This window comes from Ziziphus jujuba, chromosome 2 (assembly GCF_031755915.1).
Source record: "Ziziphus jujuba cultivar Dongzao chromosome 2, ASM3175591v1".
Classification (NCBI taxonomy): domain Eukaryota; kingdom Viridiplantae; phylum Streptophyta; class Magnoliopsida; order Rosales; family Rhamnaceae; genus Ziziphus; species Ziziphus jujuba.
This window is the reverse complement of record NC_083380.1, coordinates 32,510,290-32,522,327: the sequence shown is the minus strand read 5'-3', so window position 1 is coordinate 32,522,327 and position 12,038 is coordinate 32,510,290. Positions and strand designations below refer to the sequence as shown.

At 32.9% G+C, this 12,038-nt stretch overlaps 2 protein-coding genes across 7 annotated transcripts in view; both read left to right on the top strand.

The window, feature by feature from the left end:
- Positions 1–2,571, top strand: part of LOC107419553 (rRNA-processing protein fcf2) — a 76,798-nt gene extending 74,227 nt beyond the window's left edge. Inside the window, exons 1-6 of one of the 3 annotated variants that reach the window (XM_048473356.2) lie at positions 568–722; positions 877–1,131; positions 1,356–1,416; positions 1,543–1,614; positions 1,751–1,866; positions 2,303–2,571. In XM_048473356.2, coding sequence (XP_048329313.2) covers positions 902–1,131; positions 1,356–1,416; positions 1,543–1,614; positions 1,751–1,866; positions 2,303–2,411 — 588 coding nt within the window. In that variant the 5' untranslated portion in view covers positions 568–722; positions 877–901 and the 3' untranslated portion in view covers positions 2,412–2,571. Of the gene's footprint in view, positions 1–567; positions 723–876; positions 1,132–1,355; positions 1,417–1,542; positions 1,615–1,750; positions 1,867–2,302 lie in introns of those variants that run through there. The other 2 variants (XM_060814824.1, XM_060814823.1) reach the window with 2 other exon arrangements.
- An 871-nt stretch (positions 2,572–3,442) lies between these two features.
- On the top strand, positions 3,443–11,713 carry LOC125422339 (probable cyclic nucleotide-gated ion channel 20, chloroplastic). Of its 4 annotated transcripts, XM_048473663.2 has the most exons (13): positions 3,444–3,740; positions 4,403–4,913; positions 5,645–5,836; positions 6,240–6,338; positions 6,528–6,665; positions 6,918–7,166; positions 7,518–7,781; positions 8,266–8,411; positions 8,987–9,064; positions 9,433–9,562; positions 10,341–10,587; positions 10,720–10,882; positions 11,449–11,713. In XM_048473663.2, exons 2-13 carry the CDS (start codon positions 4,413–4,415, stop codon positions 11,567–11,569), a joined length of 2,328 nt encoding a protein of 775 aa, XP_048329620.2. In that variant the 5' UTR covers positions 3,444–3,740; positions 4,403–4,412; the 3' UTR covers positions 11,570–11,713. The 4 variants fall into 4 exon arrangements, with proteins under 4 accessions (XP_060670804.1, XP_048329624.2, XP_048329620.2 ...); XM_060814821.1 differs by lacking the exon at positions 5,645–5,836 and having other exon boundaries at positions 3,443–3,740; XM_048473667.2 differs by lacking the exon at positions 6,240–6,338 and having other exon boundaries at positions 3,443–3,740.
- Positions 11,714–12,038: the final 325 nt, after the last annotated feature.

Sequence of the window (12,038 nt, the reverse complement as noted above, 5' to 3'; positions counted from 1 at the left end):
ATCCATAACAACAGAAAAGCTTCTGATAGTTTTCTCAAAAGTTTGTACGAGGAAAGAACAATTTAAAAGTTAATTCGGTAGGAATAGAAAATAAATACATAGAGTTCTTTTTTTTTTTTCCTTATATAATTCTTAAATATTTGTATAACTTGCTTGTAAATGTTTGTGCGTGTATATATCTCTATATGTATATTAAAGAACTTTCTTATATTTTAGATACATTATGTTGCTCCAAATTTTATAATGACCATCCATTTTTGTTAAATTTTTTATATTTTGATCAATATTCAAATTAAAATTAGACCAAAATATCAAAATTAAAAATTTGTAGTTTCAAATAAAAAAAAATAAATATCCACATTAAAATCAAATCCGAAATAAATATCCTATTACCAAAAAAAAAAAAAAATCCAAAATAAATATCCACATAAAAATTGGGGGGCCTTTTTTTTTTCACAACATAGGAAGCACGAAAATACAATTTAACCCTTGATTTATTTTTTTCTTTTTTCTTTTTTGATTTTTTTTATAATAAGTGGTGTATTTTGATTGGTGGGCAAAAGTTAGCACTGTTTCACAAAACTCTTCAGATTTTATAGCAAAGCTGATAATCGTTCTTCAGACCCCTCAACCGCCGCTCATCGCCGCTTCCTCAGCTTCGGAGCACGAACTTCAGAGCCCGGCCACCTGAGCATCTTCGGTCGCCGCCATCCCGATATCCGGTAACTCTTCTGAAATCTTGATTAAAAGCTTCTGCTTTGTTGCTGTTTCTATTTTCTCTTTTTCTTTTCTTTTCTTTTTTTTTAATCACTGCCTTCTTCTCCATTATTTTTTCTTTTTTTTTTTTTTTTTTGATTATTATTTTTGTGGGTTTAGGATTTTTGGTTTATAGTTTCATAGAATGCCAGAAGGCAAGGTAGTAATCGGCACGTCATGGGAACCGAAGTTGCCGACTTTTACTTCGGCAACCAAAACTGGGTCTCATCAAAGCCAGCCAGAAAGTAGTAGTGGTGGTGGAATCTGGAAACCTAATTCGGAGCTTATTGATGGGCTTTTCGTTCCACCAAATAACCCAAGAAAGTTAAACAAACTGCGTAGAAAGCAGCTCAAAGACACTGCTGGGAATAGTTGGTAATTGCTTCTGGCCACTTTCCATCGTATAATCTTCTTATTTTTCTAATTGGTTTCCGAGAAAGTAAGTTTTTTTACAACAATGATAAGTTTGCTCCAACCGGGTCATTTTGTTTGAAGCTTAATTTATAATTTGCAAGGATTTAGACTCTTTTAACTTTTTAGTTTGTATCTCATTGGTTGGAATTCAGCTAATGATGTTAAAACGAAAATATTGTGACTAGGTTTGACATGCCAGCACATACGATAACTCCTGAGTTGCAGAAAGATCTCCAATTGCTTAAGGTTAGTTCTAGAGGCATTTGAATTCGGTAACTTAAATTGAAATTTATTGTGACAATCAGTATTCTGTTATTATGGAAATATTAGTCTTGACTGATTGTTTTTTTCAACCTCTGTACAAATTTACAGTTGAGGAACGTAATGGATCCAAAAAGACATTACAAGAAGGGTGATTCAAAGTCAACAACAAAGTATTTCCAGGCAAGTATCCATTTTTGTATTTGTATAGTGAGAAGTCGTATGATTTTTAACTTAATTTTCTTGTTATTTATTAATTTCTGTTTTGTTGAAATGTTGTAACATTTGGTGATTGATTTTAACTATTATTATTAATCAGATTGGAACAGTGATAGAGTCTCCATTGGAGTTCTACTCTAATAGGCTAACAAAGAAAGAAAGGAAGGCTACACTTGCAGATGAGCTTCTTTCTGATCGTACTCTTGGGGAGTACAGGTGAGATAGTCTATGTTCTGCCCTTTGGTTCCAGTAACATGTCTATTTATGTAGGAAAAATGTTCGGTTGTGACTCATAGTCATGACTCATCCGAAGGCAAAAATGCTGTTTTTATTTGTTTCGTTTTCAGAGTAAATAAAATCTTGAAGAAAATGAGTTATGTGAGGCATAGTTTTCTTTTTGTTTTAAATGAGAATGAGATGCCTTGGAAGCTTGAGGTTTTTGTTATTTGGTGAATTAAGATGTGGCAGAAACTAATTAGATACTTATCTCAATCCTTAAACGTAAAACTCAATTTATCTGTCAGCATGTATCTATGAATTTGGAGAATGTTGCTGGTTTTGTTATTTAAACTTTTAAGTGTGCACCAAAAGCGTTTATGTTTTGTTTATAATGTCTCTCATTCTTCTTCTCTGCATATGTTCGCCCCTTTAGGAAGCGCAAGGTCAGAGAGATAGAAGAGAAAAATCGACCAGGTGGGAATGAAAAATGGAAGATAAAAGGCAAGCATTCACAAAAGCGAGCAAAGCAGAGAAGACATTGACATTTTCTCGGAAAGAGATTACTGTATTCTGCCGTGATCATACAGTGCAAATTTTGTTTTAAGATTTTATGTGATGGTGGAATTATTTTGTTTACTGCTATAACAGAGATGCTGTGTTGTATTTCTTTAGTTTGGTTCAGAGGAAGATTTATATACTCAACAGTTTGCATCCCTTTCCCATAGCACTGTAAGCATAATGCCTGTGTCCCGATTAATGGATTTGCTGTTAAAGCAATAGATTTGATTCCTAATCTATTGCTGCAAGTCGTCAAAAAGCTTTTTCGCCTCCGCAGGGTTCAGCCTGATTGGCAATTTGCATCAAAAGTGGCTCCAAAAAACTAAAGAAAACAAAGGGAAAAAAAAAAAAAAAAAAGAAAAAAGAAGAAAGAAAAAGGTTGACTTCGTTTGCAGTAATGCCGTCTCTTTTTTTTATTTTTTTTATTTTTTATTTTTATTTTTACGGGTATTTACAATGATGCCATCCTTCCAGGGCCTAACAACTGAGAAAATGAATGGCCTAAAAAGTTATATGCTCATCGGAACCTTATCGCGTTTATTTATTTATATATATATATATATATCTATATAAACATCGGTCAATATAATAGTCTCTTTATATTTGCACGACAAATTGGAGTACGACTCCCTTCTCTATGGTGTAATGTGTAAGTGTATTAAAGTTATATTTGTTTGGTCTCGTCCATACAAACACTATGTTTACTCCCAAAAAATGGTTAAAAAGTAGACGGAAAACAAAAAAATTAGGTGGTATTTTCTTAAGAGGTAAAAATAAAAAGGTTTGGTTTTTCGATTTGGATTTTGTATTGGTAAGGATAATAAATGTTATTGGCAAATATATATATATATATATATATATATATATATATTTATATATTATAATTCTATCAAAAAAATATATATATATATATATTATAATACAAGATGTGTGGACAATAAATTAAAGAGACAAAAAAAAAAAAGGTTGATGTTGAATTAATATTACAATATTCAGTCCACAAGAAAGTAGTTGTCGTTATGGACTTGCCGTCCTTGCCCTGTCCCGCCAGCAGCTCCGTAATGTTCAAAGCAAATACCAAAACTGACTTTTCAAAGTCTTTACCATTTTTTTTTTTTTAATTTTTTCAGTTTCTTGCTGGGTTCAAACTTCAAAGTCTTTCCTTTAAGTCAGCCTTCTTTGTTACTCTGCCTTCTATGTTGAGTCTGTCGTTCTGTTGGTAAAATGCTGCTGTAGGTTGGTTGACTATCAGACCACTGCAAATACATTTCACTCTCAAGCTCAAGCTGGTTTTCATCTTCTTCAGAATTCTGGTAAACACCCCATCCTTATTTCTTTTTATATCCATATTACTGTTAAGTAATTCTGGGTTTGTGAAGAATTCATTTGTTTGTTTTTCTGTCATGTTGCTAAAAGTGGTTCTGTGTTTGATAAGAATTCTGGGTTTAAGGCCATATCCTTTTTGCCAATTATAATTTTTTTTTTTTAAAAAAAAAGCCATATCCCTGTTTTTTTCCTGTTCTTTTTCTTTCATCAATTACCTCCTATTGGGGTTACGCTTAAGTTTGTTCCTTTCTTTTACATTTTCTTTTGGGGGCTGTAGAGCGTAAATATTGTAACTTTGAAAGTGGGTTATTGACAATTTTTCGTCAAGCAAATAATTTCCTTTCTAGTTATGCTTTGTGCTTGGTTGCTTGCTTCACTACAGCTCTATTACTGAAGCACATCTGGCAATATTCTAACAAAGTAAACTGATGTATTTAATTAGCTATTTGCTTCCTTTATCGCATAATTTCGGGTCAAAGTTTGAAGGAAGGGCATAATAGGGTCAAGAGTGCTTTACCATCTTGTTGTAATATTTCTCATTTTTCTAGTTAATCTTTATGGCTGTTAAGTTTTGTGCTTGATGTCTGAGCTAGTAGTATGTATGTTCATGTAGTCTGAATTAATTTTATTTGCACTTTTTCTGGTCTAGTTTCTGAGAGATGGCTGCTTATGAAAAAGATGAGATGCCCATGTTGTCTGACAATCATCCTCGGTCATCAAATGATATTGTGAATTCGGCATTTGAAAGATTTGGCCGGACACAAAGTGCATCATTTGCTATTTCCATGAACTCCACGGAATCTTATGCAAGTGAACCTAACCTTGTAGGGCATACTGGCCCTTTAAGAAGTCAAAGAACTCCATTCATACCTATGAGTGGTCCATTAAATGTCCGTCAACCCAATAACCTGTTACGGCCAAGTCGTAGTGTAGCAGTGAAAAAGGAAGCAGAATCTAGGGTGGAAAAGATTCCTGCCACTAATGGAACGGATCAGAATGACTGGCCAAATTACAGCTTTGCAGGAAAAAATGAGCATTTACTGAGGTCTGGGCAATTGGGTATGTGCAATGATCCCTACTGCACAACTTGCCCAACACATTACTATTACAATGGAGCTAAACAAAGATATTCGAAAGCTTCGGGTATATTTGATTCTCAGGTGTGTTCCTTTTTCAATCCAATGCATTAGTATATCTAGATTATCATAGTTATATTCGTATTCCTAATTGCTTCTCTATCATGGTCTAACACTTAAGTCAGCTGCTGTATGGAATAGACCATACACTTAAGTCAGCTGGTAGCTGTTGTGTCAATCTAAGATTATATTTTATAGTCACTAATAAACCATACATTCTGTAGTTTTTTTTTTTTTTTTTTTTAGCTTAAAGCATACATTCTGTAGTTATGCATGCATGATTGTGGCATAAATGGACAACTATGATGGATATAGTTTATAAGCTACACTATGACATGAGAAATTATGGCCCTAAACATGAAATTTAGACCATAAAAAAATTGATTGCTTTACTGCCATATTGACCATTTTGATGGTTCCTAGGCTAGAATTAAAATTGATTGCTCTACTACCAAATTGAAGTGTGCTTTTTTTAACATTTCTCAGTATATATATGTGAAACTGGAGAGGGAAACAGAGACGAGTTTTCAAAAGAATAAGAGAATGTGTCATCTTTTAGAGATCTTTCACCTCTTAAATCCAGATTCCTATATTGACCAAGTTATAAATAAAAAGAATATACTCCCATATCAAAGAATTTGAACCTTTTGTAACCTTTTGTAACATTTGATGTCTATTTTCCTACATATTTTACAGTCTAGAATGATGACATAAACAGTTTTATGAAGTTATGACTTCATTTCAACTCTTTGCAGTTCCATAATGCTCTCTATGGCGATGCAAAAGGTTGGGCAAGGAGAATTTTCTCTTTTATGAGTCCATATATTCCTGGAGTTATGAACCCCCATGCTGAAGTTATACAAAAATGGAACAAATTTTTTGTCATAGCTTGCTTGGTGGCAATTTTTATGGATCCATTGTTTTTCTTCTTGTTATCTGTTCGACAGGTATGATTTATTTTTCAACTTTTTTTTAAAAAAAAAAATTTATAATAGGACATGTGGTTAAGATAAGGCTGACTCAAGTACTCAATCCTAACTATTCAGGACAGAAGGGTTAAGTGAGTTAACATGAATTACGTTTGAGCTTCAGTATTTTACTTACCTTTTTCTAGATTTTCAAATGCAAGATTTCATCTTATCTCTTGAAACCTTCATCAAAAGATAATATGCTACTAATAGCTTTGTCATGTGATTAGATGCTGCATTCCTGCATTCCCCCCATCCCTTTCCAATTACAAAAGTTAAAAATACTTGGTGAAATATATTAAATCCAGTAAATCTGAGGAGTTATTTTGGTATTATTTTTTTATTTTTCCTTTCAAGTTCATTTCCTGCCCTCTGAATGCAGGACCATAAATGCATAGTTATTAATTGGCCCATGACATCAGTGATGGTGTCTTTCAGAAGCTTGTATGATATTATATACTTACTTCACATACTTCTTCAGGTACCTACACCTTTCCCTTCCATATAAGAGCTCCTTTTGGGTGTTTGTAAATTATCATTTTTATATGATGCTTTGATTGCTATATGCTAAATTCAATAGTCTCGAAACTTGTTTCTCTTTCAAATTTTGTATAACTTTTATTGCTCTGATTGTTGCTAAGTAGAATATCTACTTTGTATCTTTTTTCAGTTTAAGCTGGCTTATGTGGCGCCTGAGTCTAGAGTTGTTGGTGCTGGAGAGTTAGTTGACCATCCAAAAAAAATTGCTCGTAATTACCTTCATGGATATTTTTTTCTTGACTTGTTTAATGTATTACCACTTCCTCAGGTAATGCTCTCTCCATTGTCAGACTTTTGTCTATTTTCCCATCTCTATGCCTGCATCTGTTTTGAACTCCAAGTTTCTGACCGGACTTGAGATTTACTTAGTGTATTTCTGCTATTTCCTTGTTAACTGTCTCTTGAATTAGCTCAGTAATCATAGTTGGTTCTGCTCTATAAAGTCTTAAGCTTTTATGATTGATAATAAGTTGTATCAGGGCCAGATATTGTCTAATCATACTTTAAATTATTTTTGCAGATTATGATATTATTAATTGTACCAAAATCTTTAGGATTATCTGGGGCAAACTATGCAAAAAATCTACTACGAGCTGCAATTCTTGTTCAGTATGGTCCCAGATTGTACAGATTTCTACCTCTACTCGCTGGTCAGTCTCCTAGTGGCTTCATATTTGAGTCGGCATGGGCTAATTTTATTATAAATCTTCTCACTTTTGTGTTGTCCGGCCATGTCGTTGGCTCATGTTGGTACCTCTTTGGGTTACAGGTATTGGCTAAGTTACTTTGATTTCCTTTCTGTTATAATTATTCTATCCTTGTTATATTTATACATTTTTACTTCATCTTTTCATAACTCTAGCTCCATAACTTCTCATTTAACAATCCTCCCTAAATATCTGGAAGTTTTATTATGAGTCTAAGAATAGCCAAAAAAAGGTTTTCTTGTATCAATTGATTCAAAACTCAGGGTTCTGACCTAACAATTAAGTTAAAGCTAATCATCCTTTTCCCAACTACATCACACCAAAACACCCGTTGAACTTCATTCTTGCTCTATGTTCAATAATTCTTTCTGGGTATATATGCTTCAAGTATTACATATTTCTCCTCTTGCCAGAGAGTTAATCAATGTCTTCGAAATGCCTGTCATGACTCTCAAATCGAACCCTGCATGAAATTCATAGATTGTGGACATGGGGATAATATTGACGGATTTAATAAGTCATATCCAACGTGGACCAATTGGATAGACAATATAAATGCTACTTCTTGCTTCAGCACCGATGGCTTTCCTTATGGAATCTACATTCAAGCTGTTAACCTTACCATGGAAAGAAGTGTCATCACCAGATATGTGTATTCACTCTTTTGGGGTTTTCAGGTATCACTTGTATTGACATATTTAATTTGGCTTTATTTATTTAAAGTTATCATGTCTGTATTTAGAGATATGTATTCATATAAACTGTTAGGAAGTTATCGTATTTTGAAATTGGGCATGTTTCCACTTTAAGTTATCATATATAAACCTAGCAAGTGGAGGAAACAAATCAACATAAACCATATCAAATGGTTGGATACAAATTTATAACCTTAGGAACCAAATGAGATCTTATGAGTTGCATGAAAAAGTCACCTCCATCAGAATTTATTGGATGTGATTAGGACATTAGATGCATGCCATTGTTGTATGATCCCCAATCATTTCACAACTATATATATATATATATATATATGTTCATGTACATATTGTGTTTCATTTATGTCAAATGAGATGGTTTAGTTATGGAATGATTGAAAGCAACTATAATATCTGAACCAATCACATATTTTCTGAATTCTCCCATTTGAATGTTTCAATAAAGCAAATCAGTACTCTGGCTGGAAATCAAACTCCTAGCTACTTTGTTTGGGAAGTCCTTTTTACAATGACCATTATTGGACTGGGCCTCTTGCTTTTTGCTCTTCTTATCGGAAATATGCAGAACTTTCTCCAGGCTCTTGGAAAGAGGTACTACTTTTTACTATGGTGGCATATTCTTGTTAAATGTTTCCAAGTGTATTTGCTTGGGAGATAGCACATTGAGTGGATGCTGAATGTCTGTAGGAAGGTGACAAGGAATTATATGAGACAGTCTTACTTTGTAGAGTCTTGAAAATAATACCAACATGCTTTTGGATGAAATTGGAAGCCTGTCATCTCGTACCAGCTCTTGGAATGAAAAGAAAAGATTGTCACCTAATGAAAAAGAGCATAAAGGATCTAGGTTTCAACCATCTATTTGAAAGTTATACATAGTTAAAATATTTACTTTATATACCAAAAAGAAAAAAATTATTTTTAAAAAAAAAAAAAAAAAAAAAGGAGAATTCCTTCCAAAGTCTCACAAACAAAAAACAATAAAAGGCAATCGGGTTTATGTTTAGAATTTGTTATATACCATGTCAAGATTTTTTTTTTCCTTCTTTATTTATCTATTTATTTATTTTGTGTGTGTGTGTGTGTTTCTGTGTGCATGGTTATATATCTTATTAATTTTAAATTAACCATATGCTTATCTTCAATGTTTGTGGTTTTTTCCTTAGGAGGCTAGAAATGTCTCTAAGGCGCCGTGATGTTGAACAATGGATGAGTCATCGCCGCTTGCCCGAAGAACTTAGGAGGTACAATTATCACCTCATCATCTTGTTATATGATTTATTATGTGGTATTGTATCTAACACTTTAGAAAAAGGTAAATTATTTTCTATTGGAATCTTTAGTTCCTTTTTGTTTAGTCTTATGCTTTTTTTGTCTGGAAACTTTATAAATCAATTGTTGTTTCGTAAACTTTTCCATACTGAAGTGTTTTTGTGGCAGTATGTGCGATGTATTTTTTTTCCTTTTTTCATTTGCAACTTAACTAGGTGCATTATAAATTCTAATGTTAGGAAATATAGGCTTATGGTGTCATAGGATTTGAGGAACTAATATAACCACATGACATGCAACCTTTGTGAACTTTAATTGTTTGCATTGGTCTATCATGTAGGCGAGTACGGCAAGCTGAACGGTACAACTGGGCAGCTACCAGAGGAGTAAATGAAGAAATTCTTTTGGAGAATTTGCCTGAAGACCTTCAGCGAGATATAAGACGCCATCTCTTCATGTTTATAAAGAAAGTGAGCTTCAAAATGTCTTGCACTTGTGCTAATTGGAGTAAAACGATATCATTTAATATCTTAAGAATTGGACTACACAAAAACTGAGCTACTGTGCAAAGAAATTAGCTTTCTTCATTTCTGACATGCCATACTTCCAGGATCTACCATCAATATAATTTAAATTTTTCTAAGGCCTTTTCTTCTTTCTTGTTTTTTTTATTTTTTTTTTATTATTTATTTCTTCTCAGAAATTGATAGAATGAAAGATAGTCAAGGTAAATTTTCATATTTATTTGCTGATGTCATATTGTTGGAACTGATGATTAGGCATTTGGATATTAATAACAAAAAGTACAGTATAAATTGCTCTTCCATGAAATGTACAATCCTGTCTTTCCATTTTTATTTTAGACCTTTAGTCTTTTGTTGTTAATAATCTGATTGTTTCAACTGTGAATAATACTAATCTGTCTTTGCTATCTGTATTTGGATGAGTGGTAGTTTGTGGTGTCAGGAAAACAGCTTGTGATAGTTTATAGCTCATATTCTTGGGAGTTTTGTCCTTTACTTTATTTCGGGGTATTGGAAATTCCTTTTAAGTGTCGGGATATCATTGCAAATTACAACCCATATCCTGCCCAGTAACATGATAACACGTTTCAACTCTTGGGATATCAAACTGCACCGTTTAAACATTTCTGGCATGACTAATGATTTAATGGTTTTAAAGTCTTTTACTTCGCAGTAACTCATTGAGCATGTTCTGAAGAAAAAGAGATTTTGGATGATACTGTAGGTTCGGATATTTTCCCTCATGGATGAGCATATTTTGGATGCTATTTGTGAAAGACTAAGACAAAAGACATACATCGGAGGAAGCAAAATTTTGTATCGTGGTTGTCTAATTGAGAAGATGGTTTTTATTGTTCGTGGAAAAATGGAGAGCATAGGAGAAGATGGGATAGTAGTTCCATTATCTGAAGGAGATGTGTGCGGTGAGGAGCTCCTCACATGGTGTCTTGAGCATTATTCAGTAAACAAAGGTATCAGTTTCATCTCCGAAACCCATATACAGATCTTGCTTGACTTGCAATACTCAACACTGAGGCCTAACTATAAGTTTCATGGACTCTAAAAAATAAGACTTTAGTTTAACAATTTGATTCCTTTTGTAGATGGAAAAAAAATAAGGCTTCCTGGACAGAGATTGTTGAGCACCAGGTCGGTGCAGTGCTTAACAAATGTAGAAGTATTTTCCCTTAGAGCTGCTGATATTGAAGAAGTCACCAGCCTTTTCTTGAGATTCTTGCGCAACCCACGTGTTCAAGGAGCTATAAGGTGCTTTCTTCATCAGTTCCCTCTCTGGATGCATTGATTAAGATAATAATTTAACAATGTGCCTTGCTCATTTAATAAAATTATAGATGGAAAATATAGAGTTCTGCTTTAAAGTCCCATATTTTGTAGCCAGCAGTATCATTTTCTAAAGTTCTTTGTTTCTTTCAGTTTTAGCTAGTTGAGATGGAAAACAATGGCTTAATGCAGAACCTGGAATATTAGGGCATGAATAACCTATACAACTTTAACCTGTATTTGCATAAAAATTTACACTTGATTTGAACAACTACTGAAAACAGGTTGATACGGATTTGATTCCAGATTATGAATTCATTTAATCACATACTATCTGATTATCATCCTGAACATGTTCAAGCAAGCATTATTAGCTCTCCCAAGGCTTGTATCATCTTTGCTGTTCAAGCAAGCATTTTTCTTTTTCTTTTTCTTTTTATGCATCTTTCTTGGTGGTAAAGATTTGTTAGCTGGGTTTTACTTGAGCAAGAACTGAGAAGTGATAATCTTAATTTATCTGCATAATGAGTTTGCATTTTCTTTCTAAACAGGTATGAATCACCATACTGGAGAGGCCTAGCGGCGACACGCATTCAAGTTCAATGGAGATATAGGAAAAAACGCTTAAGCCGTGCTAAAATTTCTCAACCCAACCACTCATCAACTCAGTGAACTTAGCTTATAAATTTGTTAGAATATGTACAATTCTTATGTAATATAATATACTCTAAATTTTATAGGCTTTTTGTTTAGAATGTAAAATTCATTGCATTTATGACTAAATGAAGATGGCATGAGAGGAACTTTTTTCCTGTATTTGTTAATTCCCTGTATTTTACACAGTATTAATATGAAATTATTTCCTTATTCACAAAATGATTGTATCATCAAGGACTAAAAAGATAATAGTCCTGACCTGATTTAGTTACAGGAAAATAAAATAAAATAAATAATAAATAATAAATAAATAATTTCAATCATTAAAGCAATTCAAGAATTAATAATAAAGATTTTTATGTAAAATCCACAAAGACGTTTTAATAGAAGATTGATTGCACATGTATATGTATATGTATATGTATCAACTTAAGATTAAAAAAATATAGTATCCAGTATTTACATAATAAAGAGAGGATTATTT